This window comes from Stegodyphus dumicola, chromosome 3, assembly GCF_044657685.1.
Source record: "Stegodyphus dumicola isolate Sdum_Otavi_A_Nest chromosome 3, ASM4465768v1".
Classification (NCBI taxonomy): Eukaryota; Metazoa; Arthropoda; class Arachnida; order Araneae; family Eresidae; genus Stegodyphus; species Stegodyphus dumicola.
The window spans coordinates 246974161-246999512 of NC_140770.1; the positions used below are offsets into that span (position 1 = coordinate 246974161).

Consider the following 25352-nt stretch of genomic DNA (forward strand, 5'->3'; position numbering starts at 1 on the left):
TTTTTTTTTTTTTTTTTTTTTTTTTTTTTTCTGAATCAGTAAGCCAGGAGGCACAACAGCAGAAATTTCCTAAAATAGAAATTTGGAAGTAAATAAAATATTTTTAGTATGCTAATTGCATTCTAAAGTTGTAAATTGGTATGTATATTAGAATTTGATCTTTTCATTTAGTTGATTGATTAAGGTAAAGCCTGAGAATAGTTATCTGGGAAGGGAGATAAACACTTACGAAATGGGAAGTGTCTTCATTTACATCACACATAGTGAAAATTCATGAAGCCAGTCTGTTCTCTGATTTTAACTGAGACAGAATTATGAGTGTTGCCTAAACTTAGCCACTCGACCACTGGTGAGCACAGCTCTTTGGCTGCCTAATTCTGTACTAAATAATCTCATGGCACATTTTAAAGCAGTGGTGCCAAATATTAATCGTATCTTATGTTATTCATCGACAACACCTAGTCCTGGAAAGTTTAAGTGAATGCTTATATCTCATCTCGCTTACTCTGCATCTTGTAATCTAGAAAGAACAGGATGTTATTGGTGGATTTAGTGTATGAATTAAGAGTTTATTTAGAGAACTGATTGGATTCGGTGGAAGTTCATGATTTTGAAAGTCTTAAGGAACTTATGCTCTCCGAGCAAATTAAAACAAGAGTTCCTCTAGAAATAAGAGAGCACTGACAATTGGGAAGAATTTTAAGACAGCTTCTATTTTCGCAGAGAAATGCAACAGGTATGAGGCTTTGGGAAGAGCTACAAGAAGATTAGAGCAGAGAACGGGGTTTAAGAAACCATTTGAGAAAGCTAGAGAGCGGTATGTAAATTCCAGTGGTAGTTATAATCAGAAAAGTAGTGGTCATCAAAAAATTAAATTGGAGGAGCATGGAAAAGTGGAGGCTTCTAAAAAAGAGCAAGCTTTCAAAGAAGCAGGTTTCGAGAAACAGCAGAAAATAAGGTGTTACCTATGTGGAAAGGATGGGCATATCTGACCTAACTGTCCATCGCTGGGAAAAAATAAGGCTAATCTGGTGAAAATTTAGGAATGGAGTGCTTCGAGCTGTATTTCAAGAAAGCAGTGTTTAATGGGGTAGAGAGAGAATATCTGAGAGATACAGGAGCTGGAATAGATCTATGTAATAGTACTTGGATTAATACTAATGACTTATTAGGGAAAATTGTATGGGTGAACAGCCTTTGGACACAGAATGTAAATGCTTACCTTTGGTGAAAGTTACCATTGAAGATGATTTTGGTGGGATAACCACAAAGCCAGCGGTTACTCCGGTGGAGTTAGATAAAGAGTACTATTTGTTAGGAATTAAAACTGCACATTAGATAGATAGATAGAGGAAATTAGGGAACGGCCAGTTCTCTTGAACATTGTGGAAACTAGTAGTCATGTGCATGCGTGCAGGAGTTTAAAGAGAGCAGGTGTGGAAGACTTAAAAACTCCAGATCAAAAGATGAGGTCAGAGAGTGAAAGTGCTGTGAATAATGAGAGTTCGGAAGAAGGGAAGTTAATAAGTAATAAGGAGGAGTCAATTGAAATTTCAGATGTTAGTTCAAAAGAAAGGTCTATCCTTGCGGATGTTTCGCCAGCGGAATTCTCGGAAACACAAAACACATGCGCTAGTTTAGCGGCTATCTGGAAGAAAGGGAAAAAGAGTTTATAATTGTAAAGGAGAAGCTACTAAGAGTGGCAGGTTCTAAAAAAGGGGAAGATAAGCTTCAACTGTGTGTGCCTCTTGTTTTTAGGAAAGGAATCTTGAAGTTATGCCAGGAAGAAATCACTGGTCATTTAGGGGTAACAAAAACCAAGGATAGAGTTTTAACACACTATTTCTGGCCTAATTGTTACCAGGAAATTGAAGAATTTGTGAGGACATGTGAAAGTCATGATAGGAATAAAAAGAAAGCCCCGATTAAGATTGTGCCAGTAAATATCAGAAGTGTTATAGCAGATTAAATACTGACACAGTAGAACCTCTGATTCCAAGTTCATATGAGCATAAATACTTAATTACGTCAATTTGTGTTGCTTCTAAATATCCAGATGCCGTTAAAGCAGAATTTAAGCTCTAAAAGTGTGATCTGGGTAGATCGTTTACTAGTAAACTTATATCTGAGTTTTTTAGTAAGTTCGGAATTAAGGTGTATTATTCTTTGTTATGTCATCCTCAAAATATTTCTGTTGAAAGGTTGCATACCACTTTGAAAATGGTGTTGAAGGCTTTGTGCTTGGAGAATGGGAAAGATTGGAAAGTAACTAACGTGATTTCCGAAACCAGCTATACCATAGAAATTCTGGATAAGCGTAACAGTGATATCATTTATTCTATCAATTTGAGTGAACCTTATGCTCAACACTCTGAATTTGTGATTCTGATAATGGAGGAAGTTGTGGAGGATATTGAGAGAGAGAGGCTGATTGATATTCCTTTTCTTTTGGCTAAACAAACGCATATAGATCCCAGGAAAATTATAATTGTCGTAAAAGGTTTTTGTAGTGTTTTGGAATTATATTTTTTAGATACCAAATTATTTGCATCATGTGTCTCATTTCAAAATGGTTAGAATAAAATGTTTTATCTTTAGTTAGCATTTTGTAAAACTGAGAAATGTACTTTGCATGAGGGAGACAATAGGAGAAGTTAAATCTTTTTGTTGTATTTTTGCTTTTATGTTATCTGCCTCAAGGTGATGTTATCTAGAGAAAATAAGTGCAGGTTAAAGTAATTGGCTTCTCTTTTATCACTTAAATGGTTACCACTTTTGTTCTGAAAGCTGTGAAAAGTACTTCAAATTTTCTCTTCCATAGTTTAGGAAAATTCTTCAATGAGGGGAGGAGTTGTGATAAGGTCGCATAGAGGTTCTTTGTCTAGGATGAATGATTTCAGAGTGCAATAGTTTTCAGACCATAGGTGAAATCCTGTTGAAATGGGGTGCCTTTGTTAATGATTCTGGTTGCAGCCTCGAAGGTCACTCCTAGGGATAAAAGAAGTCTTTTCATCAAGGTCAGGAAATGGACACTTTTGTTATGTACAAGTGAAGGAATCTTCCCGTTCAGAAGTTCAGCACAAGTAAACACAGTGAGATATAAAATGTGGTTTCCTGAAAAGAGGGAAAAACTTTTCCTGCTGGAGCTATGGGCATGTTGACCCATTAGAACGACCACTCCTCGTGTATAATGCGATAGAGCATTTTTTTTTTTTTTTTTTTTTTTTTTTTTTTTTGTCAGCAAAATTCTGAAATTATGGGACTAAATATATCCTATACTGTCAAGAATCACAATTGTTAATTTTTTTGTTTTATTAAGATTTATGTTATCACAACCGGGGTTTTATGTAGCAGTTTCGGCCATTACACCACAATGATATTTCCATAGCATATTTTCATTATACATTTTTATGTATATCACATAAATCACAGTGAAGATAATGAAAGGAAGGTTATGTGACCTCCATAACTGTCTATTTTCTCTTAAAAATTTTAGATGTAACTTTAAAAAACTCTGTTTATGTAAAAGTCTGCTTTGTAGTTTTGGTATAATATATTTCATAATTCATGTAAAATTGATAATATGGATTAAGCATTATGAAGTAAGTATTTAAATTTATGACAGTAAAGGAATGTATAATTTAAAGCTACCTTTATCGAATATAATTTTTTGAATTGCATAAGAAATTCAAAGTTCTCTTATAAGTCAGTACATTATGTTGCATGAAATAATTTATTATGTTTTTTTCATTGTTAAGTACGGGAAATAATGTTAGAAATTTTATTATTTCATATTTTCCTCAATTTTTGCTTCTAGTTATTTAACAGTTGGAAGATTCCTGAAAAAATTATATTACATGTGCCATCATTTTTTATTATTAAAGCATTAGTTATTAATGTTATGTATACACACAGTTTCAATTTTACTGCCAAGATATAAATTATTTATTCGTATTTAAGCAGCATGGAAGGAGTAATTGCTTTGATATTGCATCTCTATGCTTGTCATTGTTATTTAATGGCATTTATTAATATCTTATTTTATGCTTATTGTAGATCATTAATGCTTCTAAAATTTAACTTTGATAAATTTAAAGCACTTTAATAACAGGGCAAAATTTTGTTGCTTAATTACAAAGTCAAGTTTTTATTAGCATGCTTAAAATGGTGAAAAGTGTGTAGTGTTTATGTGATTAGCAGTCTGACTGGGTTTGTAAGAAATTTTACGTGAAAATATATTTTAATCGCCAAAGAGGGCGTAAATCTTTCATGATGTTATACTTCTTGTTCTTGAATCTGGCACCGTCAGTTGAATGTGTGTTAGACGTGAATAAACTTGGCAGTTTAGAAACCTGATTCGTAGTGTTCATATATCTTGATGTTATGTGTAATTTGAATTAGTGTTTTTTTGAACCAAGATATCTTGAAATTCTTGACAGTTAATATAATATTTTATATTTTTGGCGCCCAACGTGGTGCACGAATAATTTTTTTTATTTAGAATGCGGTGTTTTTCGTGTTACTGAAAAATTATTCTTTTTCACTGAACGTAGCAGGATTAACGTTCAGAATACTTGTGTATATGTTTCACCAGGAAAGGGAGTTACTAAATTAGGAATTAACCATTTGAAGCCTGCACCAGGTAAGAGAATAAAATTACTTTTGTTGTTATTATGGCAGACTACCGTCTGCCATTAAATTGAAATCTAGTAGAAAAGTCATGAGACAAGCTATTTCTAAAATAATAAGTATTGTAGAACCTGAAATTAAAGACATTTGGGATAAGAATATGGAAGAAGAAAATGTGTTTTTACTTACTTCTAAACAGTCTGCGTTGAAAGAAATTAATGAAAAAATATTGGATTGTTTTAAAGTGGATGAGTCTGAAATTGAGAAAGAATGTAATACTGTGTTAGAGTATGATGAAAAAATAAGTTTATGTATTTTTAGGGCTAAAAAGAAACTTAATTTAAATTCTCAGATAGTGAGCATTGAAAGTGAATCGCCTGGTAACCATACTGCTGCCGTAAAGGTCGAAAACAAAACTAACATTTGATTACCTAAAATTTCAATTCCTAAATATTATGGTGATCCTAGTTTATTTTTGGAATTTTATTATTCCTTTGAAAATGCTATTGGTAATAATAATGAATTAACAAAGGTCGAGAAGTTTACCTATCTTAAATCCTTACTCGCAGGACATGCTTTAAGTGCAGTATCTGGGTTTGCACTGTCTAATGAAAATTATGACGCTTCTATAAGTTTAATTAAAGAAAGATTTGGACGGACAGATTTGATAATATCTTCGCATATGAATAAACTCTTGAATCTTGAACTGGTTAGAAGTTCGTCCAATGTGAAAGCACTAAAAACACTATATGATTCCTGTGAAATCAATATAAGAAGCTTAAATTCATTGGGTATTGTGTCGGAAGCTTACGGAACCCTTTTAGGACCTGTTATTTTAAAGCTTACCAGACGATATGAATCTGGAGTTTAACAGAAAAAGAAACTCTAAACTGCAATATAGCCTAACAGAACTTCTCAAATTCATTAGATTGGAAGTTGAGAGTCGGGAAGCTTCTAATTTAATAATAAACTCAAAGAAAAGGGACACAAATTACGGTGTTAAGCAGAATAAAAATAATTACTTAAAAGAGGCAAGTGTTCCTACTGCTTCGGCGTTAGCTACAGTGACTAAGCCGTATTGTTTCTATTGTAATCAAAATACACATGATGTAGGAAAATGTGAGAAAACAATTGAGCAAAAAAGAGCGATATTAAAATACCATGGACGTTGTTACAGATGTTTTAAGACAGGCCATGTATCTTCCAGATGTAAAATGAAACTTCAACCTTGTGAGTTGTGTAATGGTTTAAATCATAATAAGCTATTTTGTAAAAATATTCTTCCTAAAGTGGTAAGCAGTTTCAGATGTTAAACAGAAAGTAGTTACAGTATCAGATTCTAAGCAGAATGTAATTGCATCCGTGTCGTTTAACTCTGAGACTGTTTCTGAAACTGCTGATAAAGGTGTATATTTACAAACTTGCACTATTTACGCTTCAGCTCCAGATAATACTAGAAGCCAAATAGTAAAAATCTTAATTGATGGTGGATCACAGAGGTCATTTATTAAATCTGATTTAGCTAAAGAACTAAAATTAAGGAAAGAAAGGTTATATATTTATTCATTTGGGTATAGCCAAGGTAGACTAATAGAATATAATGTTGTTCAAATTACCCTGAAAAGTATGCATTTCCCTAATGACTCAATCACTATTGAAGCTCTTGTTACAGATACAATTTCTGGAGCGATCATAAAAATTCCCCCAAAAAACATTTTAGAAATATTAAAATCAGAAAATCTAAAATTAGCCAATAATGGTGAAGCAGCTGAAATGAAAATATTGTTAGGATCTGATTCATGTTGGGAAGTGCAAACAGGCGAAAAGAAAAAAGTAACTAATAAATTATTTGTGGTGTCTTCTATATTTGGTTGGTCCTTAGTTGGATCTTTAGAAGGTGATCAGTCTAGTGCCTGTGTTTTTACTGGTGCTTCTCATTACTTGAAGGAAGATAATAATTCAATTAATGACTGTTTGTGAAGGTTTTGGACTCTGGACCCTTTGGGTTTAGAGGAGAACGAGAATCCTGACGATAAATCAGTCATTGAGAAATTTGAAAAGGAATTGCATTTTACTAATGGTAGATATATATCTCATTTGTTATGGAAATCGCATCATGCAAACTTGGGTAATAATTTAGAAAATTCCAAGCAACGTCTAGTATCTTTGATTAATAAACTAAAAAGTGATGAATGGCTTAGGGCGAATTATGATAGCATAATAAATAAATAGTTAAAAAATGAAATAATTGAAGAGTGCAAAATTGAAAGTTGTGATAGTAGTAAAATGTATTACATGCCACATTCTCCAGTTGTAAGAAAAAATTTATCATAAACTAAAGTCCGTATCGTGTTTGACGCATCTTCAAAGTGTAATGGGGTATCTCTAAACAATTGTTTGATGCCTGGCCCAAATTTGAATCCTTCTGTTTTGGACCTGATATTGCGGTTCAGACAATACAAACATGCGTTCTCAGCAGACATTGAAAAGGCCTTTCTCCAGATTGGAATCTCTGAAATTGATAGAGATGTATTACGGTTTTTATACTTTGATAATAATTACAATTGGAAACATTATAGAATGACTGGCGTTCCTTTCGGTGTATCATGTAGCCCTTTCATTCTGGCGTGCACTATAAAAAAGCATATAAAGAAAATAGAGTTAGAAAATACAGATATTTTTGAGATGTTGAACTGTTCGATCTACATAGAGTATGTTTTCTATGGTGCAGATTCTGTGCAACAGGCTTTTAAGTACTGGAGCCTATTGCGTGCTTAAAGATGCCGGAATGAATATGCGTCAGTTGAATACAAATTCCGAGAAACTAAAGAAACTTTGGGATGATTGTGGAATAATTAAATCAGAAAATGAACTAAATAGTTCTTTAAAAGTATTAGGGCTTAACTGATGTACGAGTAAAGATGTAATTTCCTTGAACATAGACAACTTGTGCGAAACATTAAATAGTTGTAGAAAAACCACAAAAAAAAAAATATATTAAAGATGACTGCTACTATTTTCGATCCAGTAGGTTTCTTGGCGCCATTTGTATTATGTGCAAAATTGATAATGCAAAACCTTTGGCAGTTGGGTTTAGAATTTGACGATGAAGTTCCAACTGAATGTAAGCAGTTGTGGTCCGAGTGGAGCGGTGAAATTGAAAAGTTAAAGAAATTTGAAATCTCTCGAGAATATTTCCCCGGCAAATTGAATCAAAATAAGAATATCGAACTTCATTTATTTTTTTATGCATCTATTAAAGCGTATGGTTCATTTGCATATTTTAGGTCAGTTGAAGAAGGACAGGTAGCATTCATTATGGCAAAATCTAGAATTGTGCCAATAAAACAAAAACTCACACTTCCAAGGTTAGAGTTGCTAGGAGCATTAACATCAGCAAGACTTGCTAAACATTTAAAAGAGCTGTTTTCAATTCATGAAGAAAATATTTACCTGTGGACTGACAGTATGATAGTGGTTCACTGGATTCATAGTGTTCCTGAACGATGGAAAATGTTTGTAAAAAATCAAGTATCTGAAATACAATCATTAACTTACCCAAATAACTGGAGACATTGTAATGGGAAGTCCAATCCAGCGGACATTTTATCTCAAGGATGTTCAGCCGAATATTTGTTGTTTTCAAGTTTATGGCAGTCTGGTCTAGACTGGTTAGTTGAATCAGTGAGTGCTTGGCCTAGTAAATTTATCGTGACAACGGAGTTTTCTGATGCTGAATTAGAGCGGAAATGGTGTATAAATAATACTACAATACTGCCGTCTATTGCAAAAAAATCTAATTCTCTGTTGAATTTTGAAAATTATAGTAAATTAATTAGAGCTATTAGAGTGACTGCATGGATATTTAGGTTTATTCACTATCTGAAAAATAAAACTGACAAGAAAACTGGACCCTTGATAGCAGAAGAACTTTTTGCCGCAGAATTATATTTGATAAAATAAGTTCAATATGAACATTTTTCTGATGAAATTAATAGTTTAAAGTCTGGACAGTTGATTTCGAAAAGCTCAAACATTTATGAACTAAATCCTTTTCTAAGTGAGGAAAGAGTTTTGTTAGTAGGCAGAAGACTACAAAAATCAACTTTAAGTTTTCATCAAAAGCATCCTATAATTATTCCTTCAAAACAGATCTTCTAGTACGTGATGCACATGAATGAGTTCTTCATACTGGTGTAGCCAGTACTCTCATGTTCCTCCGTGAAAAGCACTGGATAATTAGATCCAGACAAAATGTGAAACATGTTATAAGAAACTGTGTACTGTGTCACTGTTATAATTCCTGACCGATGCGACAAATCATAGCACCATTACCTCTATCGAAATTTAGAGTGCTAAGAGTATTAATATTGTCGTATTTTTCTTCCTGAAAACGTAATCTTAATGCTACATACTGTTGCATCTATGATTAATGCTATTTAAAGTATTGTATATATAATATTTAAAGAAATGTATATATTAGAAAATTTTAAGGTTGTAGAAATGTATAAGTGTATTTAAAATTTTAATTTAATTCTGAAAAAAAAAAAAGACAGGTTTCTTGTAATAATTTTAGTATTTTAGTTGAGTTATGATAATCTTGATTTTGAAATCATTTGTTTAATATCTTGAGTTATATAAATTCTTGATTTAAATCCTGATGCTTGAATAGGAATGTTATGAAAATAATTCTTGAAGATTTACTTGATATTTTTGAAACATATGGTAAGTTTACATGTTCTCGATATTTATGTGATTACAAAAACTTGAATTTGTATTGAAATGCATAATGATTCTTGAAAATGTTCATGTCACTGATAATCTTGATTGTTCTGAACTACAGTTCAACCGGGCCCAGTGTGTAAGAAATTTTACGTGGAAATATATTTTAATCGCCAAAGAGGGCATAAATCTTTCATGATGTTATACTTCTTGTTCTTGGATCTTTCACCGCCAGTTGAATGTGTGTTAGACGTGAATAAACTTGGCAGCTTAGAAACCTGATTCGTAGTGTTCATGTATCTTGATGTTTTTTGAACCAAGATATCTTGAAATTCTTGACAGTTAATATAATATTTTATAGGGTTGATAAATGTGAGCAAGGCAGGAAAGCTGATTCTTTCACTCCGGCCATTGAAACTTATTAAGAATTGGTCAAATTGCTGTTATCAATATATAAATATACATTGATATTATATATTATTTACATTTGACACTAACTACAAGCTAACCGCAAAAGAAACCTTTCTATCGAACTACCATGAATTGTAGAAACTACCACCCAACAAAAGTATCTAGTAAAAGGAATACCAGCAATCATAGAATAACCATATAATCTTATTCATGCATTTAGTTTATATATTCATGCATTTAGTTTTATAATGGCTAGCATGCCATTATAAAAAGAGTCAGTCAGTTTAAATGCTTATATTTTTTTATTTAATATTTAAATTAAATTGATGGGTTCACAGAAATTAACAATTGCACAAGAGAAAGCTAACAATATTCTGAAGAATATTTAATGCCTGACTTTATTTGGTCACCAGGAAACTCAGCATTCCATTTATGTCTCATTTGCAGTTTATTAGAAACAGTTAATCAGCTTTTAACAAAGATGTAATGAAAATGTCAAAAATTAATCATGACAATTTCTCTTTGACTGTTTAAACATAAACAGAGCATGTTTTTCTTTTGAAATGTTACTTGAACCTGAAATATGACACCAGATATTAAGATTTGAATTAATTAATTATAGCACAACACATTAAAGTTATTGGAGTATTTATTTATAGTAAAGTGTTGGGTGAGAAGAGACCTTCTTAAAAACAAAGACTAGAAACAGTTAATTAAAATACTAGAAATAGAACCCAAGGCAAATTTCAAATATTTCATGACTTCAGTCACACAGAAATTAAGAATTTAAATCAAGTAATAAAATAATGAAGTTGCACCATTTATTGTAAGAACTATGCCATGAGCAATTTAAAAAATTCAATAAATAAAATTAGTACTGCAGCATAATTATTTATTATAAACTTGGATGCTAGGCTAAATTTAATATTTTAGAATTAATCCTTGAAGTACTGTTTATTTCATAAAGGGTTTTTTTACTGATTTATGATTTTAATCATTAATTATGTTTTATAAAATTTTTTCCTCCTTTACATTACAGGTATACTGGCTACCCAACTAATTATGGTTTTTATCATGCTAATTATGTAAGTAATACTAATACTTTTATGGATAATCTTGATCTATATGAGTGAACAACATCCTGTTCAGTTTTTGAATTACTATGACATGAAAATACTAATTTTAATTATGTATGTATTTGCAAAGGATGTGAATTTATATATTGGTATTCCATTAACACTTTCTAATCTGTCCTAATATTGATTTCAACAATGTATGTGTAAATGTAAATTTGTATATTGTGCATTATTCCATGGGTACTTAGTATATAAATAATTTCATTAACACTTCGTACTCAAGCTGAACCTGACTTTTAAGGTCTACTAGTTTAATTTCTCAACATGTTTAATTTGCAAAACAGTGATGCAAATTTAAGATCTGAGATTGTTATTTGGGAGAGGGACATGGTTTCATCAGGGCCTGTTTTTTGCAGTTTAATAATTTTCCCAGTTTCATAAACAATTAAAAGTCTGTTCGGCTTTTAATTACAGGATTCGTGTTCAAACCGGTGTAAGCCAGGTTGATATCAATCGTTTTTTTCATATTCGTAGTCTGAAAGGACTAGAATATGTTTTATCATATTGGTTGAATATTAGGTACTCTTCTGTTATCAGGACTGGATTCAGAGATGTATGGATTCATATATGTATGTATATATGTATGTTTGTATGTGTACTCGTGCATACAGCAGAAGAGTGCCAAATATTGTATTAGATTTAGAATCTAAATGTATTGTAATCCTTTTAATTAATTCTTAAATTTTCATCCTTAGAATTCTAATTAGAGCTGCATTTTATACTGCCCTTGATTATAAATTTCTATGTTATATTCAGATTCAAAAAGGACCTAACAAAGTAGATTTTTATAGGAATTCTTCAACCATTTGAAAATGCAATTAAACTGTTGACATATTTTTATTATTATGTTTAAACTAATTCTCTCGCCTAACACAGCATCATGCCAGTTTCGTACAAAACTAAATTTTCTGAATATTTAAGCTATTGTATCATATTATATATATACTGTAAATGAATTCTTTGGGGAAACTGTGTAGAATTTTATTCAGTAATACAATACTTTTCTTAGGCAGAGTATTATTTTCCATTGTCAAAACTTACTAAATTATCATATTTATTATAAAAATTCTGCTGTTGATGCTATTTGCATGTAAGGATATTTAGATATTCAGCTGAATTAAAAAGGCATGATATTTGAAAATTAAGTAATTTTAAAGAAATGTGAGAAGTTGGCCAAAAGTACCTATCATGTCAGAGAAGAACAGGAGGAAATGTATGGATTGGAATTTTTTTTATTTAAAGGGAAGAGTTTCAGCTTGATAACAGTCAGGTTTTATTTTTTTAAAGGAAAGAGTTTCAGCTTGATAACAGTCAGGTTTTATTTTTTTAAAGGAAAGAGTTTCAGCTTGATAACAGTCAGGTTTTATTTTTTTAAAGGGAAGAGTTTCAGCTTGTTAACAATTGCTGATAATTGAACCTGTCGAATCTAGTGTTTCTGCATTTAGACTTCAACAGTGTTTGAATTAATGTGTGAACATATTATTGTTTTAACTTTTTTTACAATAGTGTAGTATTGTAGAATTATTCAGTGTCTAAATAATTTGAAGAACAATAAGAATATCTGCTTGTCATCCAAAAATGTACTGATTTATAAAAATAGAACAACTGTAGTATGCTGTATTATTGAGTCAGATTACATTGTGTGTGTATGGTACCTCTGAAGTTGTATTTTTTTTATTTAGTTTTGTTACTGTGGCTACAGTGAAGTTGTGTGACAGTTTTCCTTCTGTGAAATTTGAAAGAAGGAATTATTCACTTATTTTGGTTCTGTTAAAGTTTCAACTAATAGTTTTCTGTTGGCCCAAGTTAGAATCCTGTAGAAGGTTTGAATGTCTGTAAGTGTATAGTGTCTATTTGGAATGGTTGTATTTAAATACTTATTTAAATACTTCCAAGCTGAAAGGCTCCTAAGAAATTCAGTGGTGAAAAATGTTCTGATTTATCCTCTAAGATGTTTTCTATCAAAATTGAAAAAAAACTTCTCTTTTCTCATGCTGTGTAACTTGTTTGACCTTTGTTGTGCAGCCTTGGCAACTTTCATGATGATGAGATGGCTAAATAAAAGATGGATTGTGGTCATTCCTGTCAAATGTATTAAGTTGCAAGTGTCTGTTTAAGTGTTTGGAATGATAACATAATTTGCTGTACAGTTTTAACTATTACATTTACATAATTTAGACAGGAAAGAACTTTTGCTTTTAAAATAAGATCAAGAAAACTCATTAAAGAGAATATTTCTGAGATTATTCATTTATTTCGAAACATGTTTTAAGCAGAAAAATTTTTAGTTCAGTGAAGTAATTTTTTTTTTTTTTTTTTTTTTTTCTGACTTTTGCATGGCCAGCATTTAAAATTCTTTTGGGAGAGGGTGGGCATTCTATTTGTGAACAATATTTTTTTTCTTCAAATGATTTTTAAAAGATGGCTTTCATAATTATTCTTTGAAATTCTAAAATAAAAATTAGGTGATCTGTAATGATTAATTTTGAAAATTAGTTTTATTCTCATTAAACAATGTAAATGCATTCATCACTGCATCTTGACTGGCTAAATTATCATCAAGATAAATTCCTGTGAAGTAATCCAAATTTTGTAGTAAATAACAATTTATTTCATAATAAAGATTTACTCTAACCTTCTACAAAACAATTAGCTTTTCAAAGAATTTGTGTAGCATTTATAACTAGATCATTCACTATGAATGAATCGACACCTTGCAGATATGTTGCTTCATAAAAACTGTATCAATATTGTATACATGTTTCATTTCCTTGGGTATACTTTTCAATAAAAGTTTCCGCATCATCTTTTCTGAAACTCGCCTAACACAGCATCTGAAACTCGCCTAACACTAATTCTCTCGCCTAACACAGCATCATGCCAGTTTCGTACAAAACTAAATTTTCTGAATATTTAAGCTATTGTATCATATTATATATGCTGTAAATTAATTCTTTGGGGAAACGGTATAGAATTTTATTCAGTAATACAATACTTTTCTTAGGCAGAGTATTATTTTCCAGTGTCAAAACTTACTAAATTATCATTTACAAAATTTCTTTGCTTAGTACTTTTGTCACCTTTCGAATATAAATCATAGTCTTCCACATTATGGATTCCACTGTATTATTGACTATTATTTTTAATTTTTCCATAAAATTTTTTACTATTATCATATTTAAATAATTCCTAACAAAGTATGTGTTGCTTTCCTCTGAATTATTTTTGGTGGTAGGTTGCCTGCACACATACACATATATATATCGGGGTTTAATGAAAGTTTCCCGCCACTGCAAATATTTTCTGCATAAATAGTTCATGTTGGTGTGTTTAATTATATTTTGTGTGAAATGATTTTTCGTGCATGAAAGAGACTTGCTTTAGAATATAGGTCTTCAAACTTTCATGCCTGAGGGCCACATCAATAAATTCATGAAGATCCATAGGCCACAAGTCTGTCAAAAAATAGTGTAGTCAGAAAATTTATATAAAAAAGGAAGGTTTGTTTTGCAAGACTACAACTGATTTTAATTTTAAAAAAAAAAAAAAATTACATTACTGGTGGGAGATGGTAATTACTTTAGTTTTAATCTGTGTTGTTGTAATTCGTTAAGTTTCCTTCAAATGTCTGTCAGCCGTGTTCTTTTTTTTTTTTTTTTTTTAATTTTTTATTTTAGGATTTTCATTTTATGAAAAAGCTGTTTACATATGTAGGTACTGCCAAAGTTAGAAGACATGAAGAGTGTATGTAATTCTTGAAGTCTTTGGTCACGTACTTCGAATAAAAATCAATTAATGTAGGATTTTCAAGAAACTTGCATTTTTCTTCATAGTCACACTGAAAATGTATAAATTCTAATTGAAGTTCAAGTCACTTCCAACTGTAGCGAATAGTTTATCCAACAGATGGCAGTATCTGCTAAGCTCCTTTGGTAATTGTCAATGTGCATGCGCAAGCGGAGTGTAAGAAAAAGTATACTGTTATATGGAGTTATTAGGAGAATGAGCTTTTGTTAAGAATGTTGCTGTGCGTTTTCGCTATGTAAATAAAAGTATAGTTTTATAACATAGATGTTCTTTACTCTCTAATGTGGAGCACTAGGTTAGTGCACGAATCTCTTCTGATTCAGAATTCATTTCCAAACCGTGGATCACCACAATAGAAAGTGGCTTCCGTCCGACAGGACGCATTAGTTAGGTAAAGGACACTTTTGATGGTTTAGCAGCAGAAATGGAAGCCTTGAAAGTAAGAAGAATATCACTGTGTGCAGCCTTCACGAAAGCATATAATAGCCTACATCAACATTTGAATGAGTCAGAACTAAACAGTGATGTTCTATTAACATCCCTGGAAATTCTGGAAGATAAAGGAATTCGACTACAACAGTTGGATGAAGAAATATTGGATCTCCTATCAAAATCGAAAGAAGTGTCGCAAGAAGAATATACTAAAGAATTTGAGTCATGTGAGACTTACAAGGAGAAATTAATAGCAGCCAGGATGAAAGTGAAGCAAATCACTGTGGAAATAGAGAAAAATTTGCTGACTCATGCACCGGTAAACGAAACCAGAACTATTGATTCAAGAACAACGGCAACGAATTTGAAGCTTCCGAAAATAAATTTCATTGAATTTATAGGTGATCTATGACAATGGTTGAATTTCTGGAATACCTTTAGTAAGATACACGAAGATCCAGTGCTAGATGATCATTTGAAATTCGTATATTTGATCCAGGCTACAGTTGCCAAATCCAAAGCACGGGAAATAGTGCAGAATTTCCCGACAACTAAAGAAAATTATCCGAAAGTCATCGAACATTTAAAGAATCGTTTTGGACGTGAAGATATTCTTATACAAGTGTACGTTCGGGATTTATTGAATCTTGTGTTAAATAGATAATAATGCAACCAAAAAGGACTTTGCGCTATCATTGTTGTATGACAGTTTAGAAACAAAACTGCGTGCTCTCGAATCTGTCGGTGTGACTGAATATAAATACGCTAGTGTTATTTTTCCGTTAGTTGAATCTTGCCTGCCCCCTGACATCTTACGCGTGTGGGAAAGGGAACGGGAGAGCTCGTCACAACAAGGTAAGAGCGATCTTGAATCTATTATTCTGTTTTTGAAAAATGAAGTGATATCTGAAGAGAGAATTAAATTAGCGCATTTTTATTTGATAAAAGTAGAAAATCTAAAAGTTACAACATTAATGATGAGTCTAATATTCCTACTTGTAATGATTTGCATACAGGAGACAAATTTAAAGAAAATGCTCCTATTAAGAAAGTTGAGGAATCGTGTTTATTTTGTGATAAACCACATTTATCAGAAAAATGTTTTAAAGCTAGTACTCTTACATATCAGGATAAAAAAGATTTAATATTTAAGAAGAATGCATGTCTATTTTGCTTGAGAAAAAATCACATTTCTCGTAACTGTAGGTCTAAGGTTAAGTGTTTAATTTGCCAGAAAAGGCATTTGGCAGTAATGTGTCAACAAGTTCTTTCTCAATTGAAAGAGACTAAACAAGTAGAGCCTGTGGCGAAAAATGAAGTCAATGTTTTGGCTAGCAGATCCGTGAGCTCCAAATGAAGTCAATGTTTTGGCTAGCAGATCCGTGAGCTCCAGTGTGTTATTACAAACATTTATTACAAACATTAATTGATGTGTTATTACAAACATTAATCGTAAGGGTAAAAAATGGCAACAGGAAAAGGATAGTCAGAGGGATTATAGATACGGGTTGCAAGAGAAGTTATTTAACAAAAGATATTACAGATTCTTTGAAATGTAACAGTGTTGGTGAAGTGAAATTATTCGGAGGTATAGAAACAAAAGAAAAATTGCATTCTAAATACGAGGGCTATCCCAAAAAAAAGGTCTCCTATTTTTTGGGGACGTAGAGAAAGTTTTAATACAGTTGTTGGCAACACTGTTGTGAGTGGTGCCTTCTCCGCTACCACATAAACACGCAGGCGCTTTGCTCGGATGCTCAGTCTTGGCTTGGCAGCCATTCGAAATGGAGCTCCTGATAAACATGCGAAGTGCGCCCAGTTATTCAATTTTTGAACGCAAAAGGCGTTAAACCGGTTGAAATTCACCGCCTATTGACAGAAGTGTATGGACAGTCGTGCGGGGATGTCAAAAACGTTCGCAAGTGGTGTAGAGAGTTTACAGCCGGTAATCGCGAAAGTTGAGGGAGCTCCTCAACTTTCGAGATTGTTGAGTTCGTATTCGTTGAGTTCATAAAATGCGTAAAGATCGGAGGATCATCTGGATGCTCCTGAAGCTCCTCAACGCTTCCTGAAGGGCATGGCGGCAAGCTGGTATGACATGGGCATTGTAAAACTGCCACAGCGTCTACAAAAATGCGTCGACCGAAATGGCGATTATGTTGAAAAATAAAGCATTCTGCAATCTTTAAAGTGATGTAGAATTATAGAAAATAAACGGTTCTTTGTATATCTAAAAATCTAGGAGACCTTTTTTTTGGGATTGCCCTCGTATATAGTTAATTTGAGTAGCCTTGATAATAAATATGTATGTAGTGTGCATTGTTTAAGTGAATCTGTTATCTGTTCTGATGTAAAGAAAATACCTAAAGGTCCTTGGTTGAAAGAACTTCGTAAATTAAATATTCAAGTGTCAGATGTAGAGGGTAATGCTCCCGAAAACGAAAGTGACATTAAATTGTTGATAGGTTCTGATATTGCTGGAAAATTATTCACCGGAAATATTAAATGTTTACAAAGTGGTCCGGTCGCGATGGAAACAAGTTTGGGATGGATTTTAATGGGTAAAATTCCAGCGAAAGAATCTTCGGGTATAAATGATTCTCTTGCATGTGTTTCTTTATTGCTAAACGAAAGATCAGCAGAAAACTTGTGGAAGTTAGACGTTATTGGTATAAATGACCCAGTTGAGTTTAAAAAGAAAGCTGAAATTCATGAGGAGACCATGCAATATTTTGAGGAAAATTTGAATTTGGATTCATACGGGAGATATGAAAGTGCATTACCTTGGGTACTGGACCCCTCTCGCTTGTCTAATAATAAAATGTTGGCAGAAAAATGCCTTACTAATATGCGAAGGAAATTATTAGATTCGAACCAAATTAAGGTTTATCAGGAAGTATTTGATACTTGGTTGAAGGAACGAATTATTGAAGAGGTAACAGAAGGCGAAGTAGATAGAGAGCACTATTTGCCTCATAGGCCTGTTTTTAAAGAATCTAGCGAAACTACGCGAGTAAGGCCAGTTTTTGATGCTTCGGCACACGCCAAAGGAGAACTTTCCTTAAATGATTGTCTTGAGAAAGGTCCCAACCTAACAGAAAAAATTCCAACATTGTTGAATCGTTTCGGAAATATCCTGTTGCAGTAATTTCAGACATTGAGAAAGCCTTCTTGCATATTGGTATAAGAGAGAAGGATAGAGATTATTTACGTTTCTTTTGGAAAGGTGCAGAAGAAGAGAATACTAAAATTTACAGACATTGTCGCGTGGTTTTTGGGCTTAACTGTAGTCCATTTTTGTTAGCCACTATGTTGAACTATCATTTAAATCGTGCCCCAGATCAGTTTGCAGCTACAGCCAATATTTTGAAGGAGTCCTTCTATGTTGATAATTGCCTGACTAGTTTTAAGAATGTTGAAGAATTGAATAGATTTGTACTAGAATCGAGAATGTTATTGACACTGGGAAAGTTTAATCTTAAAGGCTGACAGTCGAATTGTGAAACCGAAATAATTCCCAACTCTAAATTAGATACATTCGTTTGCGTTCTAGGGTTAAATTGGGATTTGAAGGATGATACTCTTTCTTGTAAAATTGAGTCACTAAAGAAAGAGGAGATTGTCGCGAGTAAACGAACACTCCTTTCTTGCGCGCATAAGTTATTTGACCCAGTAGGCTTCCTTTCTCCCGTTACCCTGTTCCCAAAGGTGATATTGCAAGAGTGTTGGAAATTACGATTAAATTGGGATCAAAAATTGCCAGAACATTTAGAAAAGAACTGAAACTGCTGTCTGATGTCAAAATTCCTAGATGGCTTAATATTGACAGATCGGTTAACGGAGATCTAAGTCTTCATGTTTTCAGCGACGCCAGCAAGCATGCCTATGCTATCTGTATTTTCTTAAGAGTGAAGACCGAAAATAAGGTTTATTTAAATTTTGTGCAAGCACGCACTAGAGTTGCGCCTTTAAAGAGTACATCCATTCCTCGTTTGGAATTAATATCCTGCTTAATCGGAGCACGCTTGGGACATATGGTCTCTTCAGATTTGAACATGCCATATTCAAGAACATTCTTCTGGACTGACTCAATATCCGCTTTGTGCTGGATCCAGCAAGACGTACGATGGGGGAACTTTCGTTTGGAATCTTGTCTAAGAAATCAGAACACTTACAAAAATAGAAGATTGGCGGCATCACTTCGGAGCTGAATGCTGCCGATCTCCCTTCTAGAGGCTGTTCAGTTAAACAGTTTTTGCTGTCGAAATGGTGGGAGGGCCCATCATGGCTGTTAGAACCAGAATTGTCATGGTCAAGAGGCACCAATTTGCCAGACGAAGAGATCATAAATTCAGAAAGGTGTAAATCAGTATTGACAACTCTTAACAAATATTCTAAACCTGACAATTGGTATTACAGGTACTTTTCATCCATAAAGAAAATTGTACGCATGTTAGGTTGGATTCTTAGGTTTTACTGTAAATTACGAAGAATTACAAACGAAACCTCCAAAATTTTGTCAGTTTCAGAAATTGAAAGAGCTGAGATAACTCTTATGTTATTGATTGAAAGAGAATCATTTGAGAGTATGAACGATGATAAAATTAAAGACCTCAGACCTATAGTTGATCGTGATGGTTTGATCAGAGCTAAAACCAATATTTCTTATCACGACGATACTGATGATTTTAAGTTTCCTGTCATTTTGCCATCTGATCATGCAGTAGTAAAATTACTAATAATGAATGCACATAATGAGCTGCTGCATGCTAGTACTTCTATGGTGATGTCTCATTTGCGGGAAAAGTAATGGATCCTTAAGACTCGTAAGACAGTACGAAACTGCATTAGAAAATGTGTTAAATGTCAAAGATTTAAATCCAAAAGTTGTGATGTAACTCTAGGAATTTTGCTGAAAAATAGAGTATGTGATGCAAATATTTTTGAGATAGCGGGTATCGATCTGGCAGGACCCCTCTACCTTAAAGATGGTCGAAAAGCTTATATTGTTCTTAACACACGTGCGGTCTATAGGGCCATTCGTCTGGAGTCAGTACCATCCTTGACAACTGAAGCTTTTTTCCAGTCATTGAGACGTTTCATTTCTTGTCGCGGAAGACCATCTACAATATACTCAGACAATGGCAGTAATTTTAAAGGAGCGGAGAGCCTTCTGCATACAATTGATTGGGAGAGTCTACGATCAAAGGCCGCTGAGCAAAGAATTCGGTGGAAATTTATTCCTCCCTCCGCACCTTGGTGGGAACGTTTAGTTCAAATGGTGAAACAGATTCTGAGAAAAGTTCTAGGTCGTGCTGCCCTGGATTACGAGGAGTTGCTTACAGTACTATGCGACTGTGAGAGAGTAATCAATACTAGGCCACTTACCTACGTGTTGGAAGACGTTGAAGATTCATCCCCATTAACTCCAGAAATGTTCCTGCGGGAGATTTCCAAATCAGGAGTACCTGATATCGATACAGTGGATAAGGAAAAACTGAGTAAACGAGCTAAGTATCTACAAAAGGTGAGAGAACAACTTTGAGCAAGATTCCGTTTGGAATATCTAGGACAGTTACATCAGCAGTCCATTAAAAACTCTATAGCTAAACCTCTCCAGGTGGGTGAAATTGTTCTACTTGAAGATAACAACAAAAAACATGCTTTTTGGAACCTGGCACATGTCATAAAGCTGATACCTGGTCGTGATGGACAAATAAGACTTGCTCTCATAAAAACAGAGACTTCTGAGTTTCTGAGACCAGTGCAAAGACTGTACAGACTTGAGCTGGATAACCCAGTCGAAAAGGATATGACTGAAAATTCTTAATGTCTTTTTACAAATTTGTCTTTATTTATTGGCTTTTTCCAAAATTTTAAACGACATTAAAATGTTTATACCTTCAAAATAATAAAATTTTTAGAACTAACATTTGTCAAAATGTTTTATGTGTATACTGTGTGTTGTCGCCAATAAAGTCTGCTTGGCGAGACTTGCGCCGGCGAAACGGAAAAGTACCAAAAAGTAATTTTGAACGTCCGAAGCAAATGAATTTTCTCTAGATTATATCTAAAACAGAGTTGCCAACTCTCCCGATTTAAGCGGGAGACTCCCGCTTTTCGACCGCTCTCCCGCCAACCCGATTTACAATATATTTCTCCTGACTTTTTCTTATTCTTAAAATTTCTCATGACTTTCATGCAACTTGGCTTAATACTTTGTTATATGAATAAAAACAAAGTGTTTTTGGATGTCTGAAAGCAATTGAATTATTCTACATTATATCTCAAACAAAACCTTGCTAATCAGATAGCTTCTGCTTTGTGAGTGAGAGCATTATACGTATTTCGTTCGTTCTCCAGTTCTCCAATGGGAACTGGAGAACCAGAAACGTCGTTCTCCAGTTCTCCAATGGGCTTCGAGCTCCACTGCGTGTCAGCTGGCATATATTAGCCAATGAGGACAAAGTAAGTTGTTATTTGGACGTGCTTTAGTTATTTCTTTCATTTTGTCCAGAGTTGTGTGAGTACACGTGCCTTAGAGAAATAGTTTTAGAAATTATCATCTTTTGTTACGTCTGCGAGAAAGTGAAATACTTGTGTACGTTTCAAAAATCGTACACAGTTGACTTTCATTCCATTATTTCCTCAAAGAAATGTAATAAATTTGCGATGTGTACCGCCCGTCGTTGCGATTTTTCGATTTCGCATGGTGGAAGGGCGGATGTTCTCAAACATGTACGTACGCAAAAACACAAGGATAACATGAGTTGTTTTTAAAAAAACGGAAAATTAAATTTTTCTTTGGAAACAAAGGACCAAAAAGTTATTAATGCAGAATGTCTGTTCTCTGCCTTTTTACTGGAGCACATCCTGCCACTGAATGCATCGGATCACGCTGCAGCTTTATTTAGAAAAATGTTTCCCCGATAGTGAAATCGCTAAAAAATACTCAAGGTGCAAGACTCAAAACAGGATCAATTGTTAAAGAAATGGGTTTGAAAAATAAATCTTCAGTTATTGACAGCATTAAAACAGCTCCTTTCTGCCTCTCTACGGATGGAAGTAATAATACCGATTCAACACTGTATCCAATTGTTGTTTCTTTTTTTGATCCAGAGTCTTCAGAAATTGAGTGCAGTTTACTTTATGTTCCTAGTTTAGAAGGACATTTGACAGGCTTTAATATAGCGCAGCTAATTATTAAAACTTTAAAAGAAAATGCAGGCCTTCTGGATAATTGCTTAGCACTTGGTGCCGATAATGCACCAGTATTGGTAGGCTTGGAAGACTGGTGTTGCAGGCATCTTAAGAAAAGGAAAATTCAGATTAATGAGGTGCACCTGTCACCTCTTAAATTTAGCAGCTGAAAAAGGAGTAGCTTCTTTACCAATAAATGTGGATGATATTTATTATATTGATATTTATTGTTGATATTTATTATTATCTTGATAGGAGTTCTAAAAAGGAGGAAAAATTGAAACAGGTCCAACAGCTGCATAACAGCAGTTTACAATTAGAAAACGTGGATGAAGTTATAAAATCAGCTAGGATTGACACCCAGTGGAGTTTAATTGGAAAACTGAAAGATGCTGATGGAATTTTAAAATATAGTGAACTGTCTAGAATTATGTTGGCCATCTTGACAGTTCCCCATACTAATGCAGAGTGTGAGAGGATTTTCAGTGTTGCAAAAACAAGGACTAAATTTAGATCTAATATTAGTGATGACACATTAGAAAACTTTTATTAGTGAAAGCAGCCCTACGTGGCAATTGCTATGAACAAAATTATGAAGTTTCTTTCTTAAAGGAAGTAAAATCTGCCACTGTTTATACCATTTGTAGGAAAACTGATTAAAGTTTTTTTTTTTTTTTTTTTTTTTTTGTTTGTTTGTTTGGTTTGGTTTGGTTTGGTTTCCTTAAACGATGCAAGTAATAAAAATGTTTTTTCTGTGTAAGGAATTTTTATGTTGCTTGCATTTAAGAATTAGTTACTATTTAAAAGTTAATTCATTATTAAAAACTATATTTTCCTCATTTAAAAAGTCTTTTTAACATTGTGAAAAATCTCCTGATTTTTGAGTGTCATAAGTTGGCAAGTATGCAATTTAATTAGAACATCTTGGTAGGCATAATTTTATATTTCAATATTGTATACTGTACTATTATGCATATATTATACTTAACAGATGTGTGAATTTACCTCCCAGTAAATTCAGGTGGGAGGAATATTTAGCGAATAGTTTATCCAACTGATGGCAGTATCTGCTAAGCTCCTTTGGTAATTGTCAATGCGCATGCGCAAGCGTAGTGCAAGAAAAAGTACACTGTTATATGGAGTTATTAGGAGAATGAGCTTTCATTAAGAATGTTGCTGCGCGTTTTCGCTATGTAAATAAAAGTATATTTTTATAATAGATGTTCTTTACTCTCTAATGCGAAGCACTAGGTTAGTGCATGAATCTCTTCTGATTCAAAATCCATTTCCAAACTGTGCATCACCACACCAACGTCTATTGAAAATGGCAAGGAGAATTCTCTCATAAAAATTTCATTTTCACAAAAATCGGAAAATCTGCTTTTGAATTCCTCTTTCAAATTTGAAATGCACTGCACATAATTGTTTGAATTCCATGTTGTAGAGTTCTTCAGACACTCCATCAATTTTGGAAAGTGAGTGGAATTCCGATTTAGCAACTGACTTTCCCACAGGATTAATTTTTGTCTCAAAAGGTTTTACAAATCAATAAAAATTATGAACAAGTAGATCTTTTCCCAGTAAGCGGTAGTTCAAACCCTTGAGATGACCTATAATATCGACAAGAAATGCAAAGTCTCTCAACCTTTTTTCGTCACTAAACTCATGCGCCACCTTGAGCTGCACACTGAAGGTAATCTTTGGCGAAGTATTGACGAAAGATTGACATCTGTTGCCGACCTGTTAGAGATAAGAATCTATCCTTTTTATGAAATTAAGATTTTATGCATAGTCAAATTTTGTATTTTTAAAATTACATAAAATGGAATTTTTGAAGAATTCACCACTTTGAGAAAATTTTATCTCAAGTAATATCAGGCATGTCAATAAAATGTTTTGAATATCTAGAATAAGAAAAAAAAAAGTTTTTTATGACAAAAAGCTGACAAGGCAATTTTTCTTAAAATCAAAATTTCTTAAAATTCTTCAATTTTTCTTCAGATTCAAATGTGGGCCCACCAAAATGCCTTCAGCGGGCTGCAGGTTGAAGACCTCTACTTTAGAACAATGTGTTATGAAATTTTTAAACAAATATTGTTATTATTAAGTACAAGGTGTCCAAAATGGAACTATCATGCTACCAGATTAGAATCATCATTTATTTCCAGTTCTACTGCAAAAAGGCAGCTACAAAATGTCACCAAATCATGTGTACAGCTTTAGGTACTAACATTGTAAAATGACGCTGTGAAGGTTTGCTACCGAAAGTTCAAAAACAAGGACTATGACATTCAAGAAGCAGAGCATTCTGGCCAGCCTACTGATGTTGATAGGCCCGCCTCCGAGAACTTGTGGAAGAAGCTCAGTATGCAGCTACTCGAGAGCTTGCTAACTTGTTTTGAGCCCGTCTACAACATTGCTAAGTGCAATTTGACTAACAATAATATCATGCTTTGAATCTGATGGGATTGCCATGGTATTATCAACAAAGAGTGTCTGGAAAAAGGTAAAACCCTCGACAGTAAGTTGTACAGTGAGATGTTAGTCTGTATTGATGCTGGTGTCAAGGAAAAATGTCAAACTGAGTTCTGGGGCAGAGAGGTAATGTTCCATCAAGATATTGAAGACCATGTGTGTCTGCATTCACCAGCTGAACTCTATATGGACTAGAATGGGATCTTTTGCCACACCCATCATTTAGGCCCGACATCACTCTTTCGGACTTCTACCTTTTTTCACACCAGCAGCTACATCTTGCTGGTGTGCATTCTGGCCAGATCTAGCAGATCTTTCATTCTGCACAGAACATTCAAAATGAGGTTGATTGGTTTTGGGGCTCACAGCCACCAAGTTTCTGTGCCGAAGAAAAACTACCAAAACATCAAAATATCATAGATTTGGGTGATGCACTAAAGGTATTGGTTACTACTTGCACTAAAGGTATTGGTATCATGTTTTGTTCCTAACCTTATAAAAAACCTTTTTTGGCGAAAACTTTCATTACAACCAGATCTA

The 25352-nt window shown here is 33.4% G+C and overlaps 1 protein-coding gene across 2 annotated transcripts in view; it reads left to right on the forward strand.

Moving 5' to 3' along the window:
* The window catches only part of LOC118191151 (leukocyte receptor cluster member 8 homolog), an 84040-nt gene that overhangs the window by 16994 nt on the left and 41694 nt on the right, over positions 1-25352 (forward strand). For both annotated transcript variants that reach the window (XM_085814020.1, XM_085814021.1), the window contains exon 4: positions 10802-10847. In XM_085814020.1, the coding sequence (XP_085670146.1) occupies positions 10802-10847 (46 nt within the window). The remainder of the gene's footprint in view (positions 1-10801; positions 10848-25352) is intronic.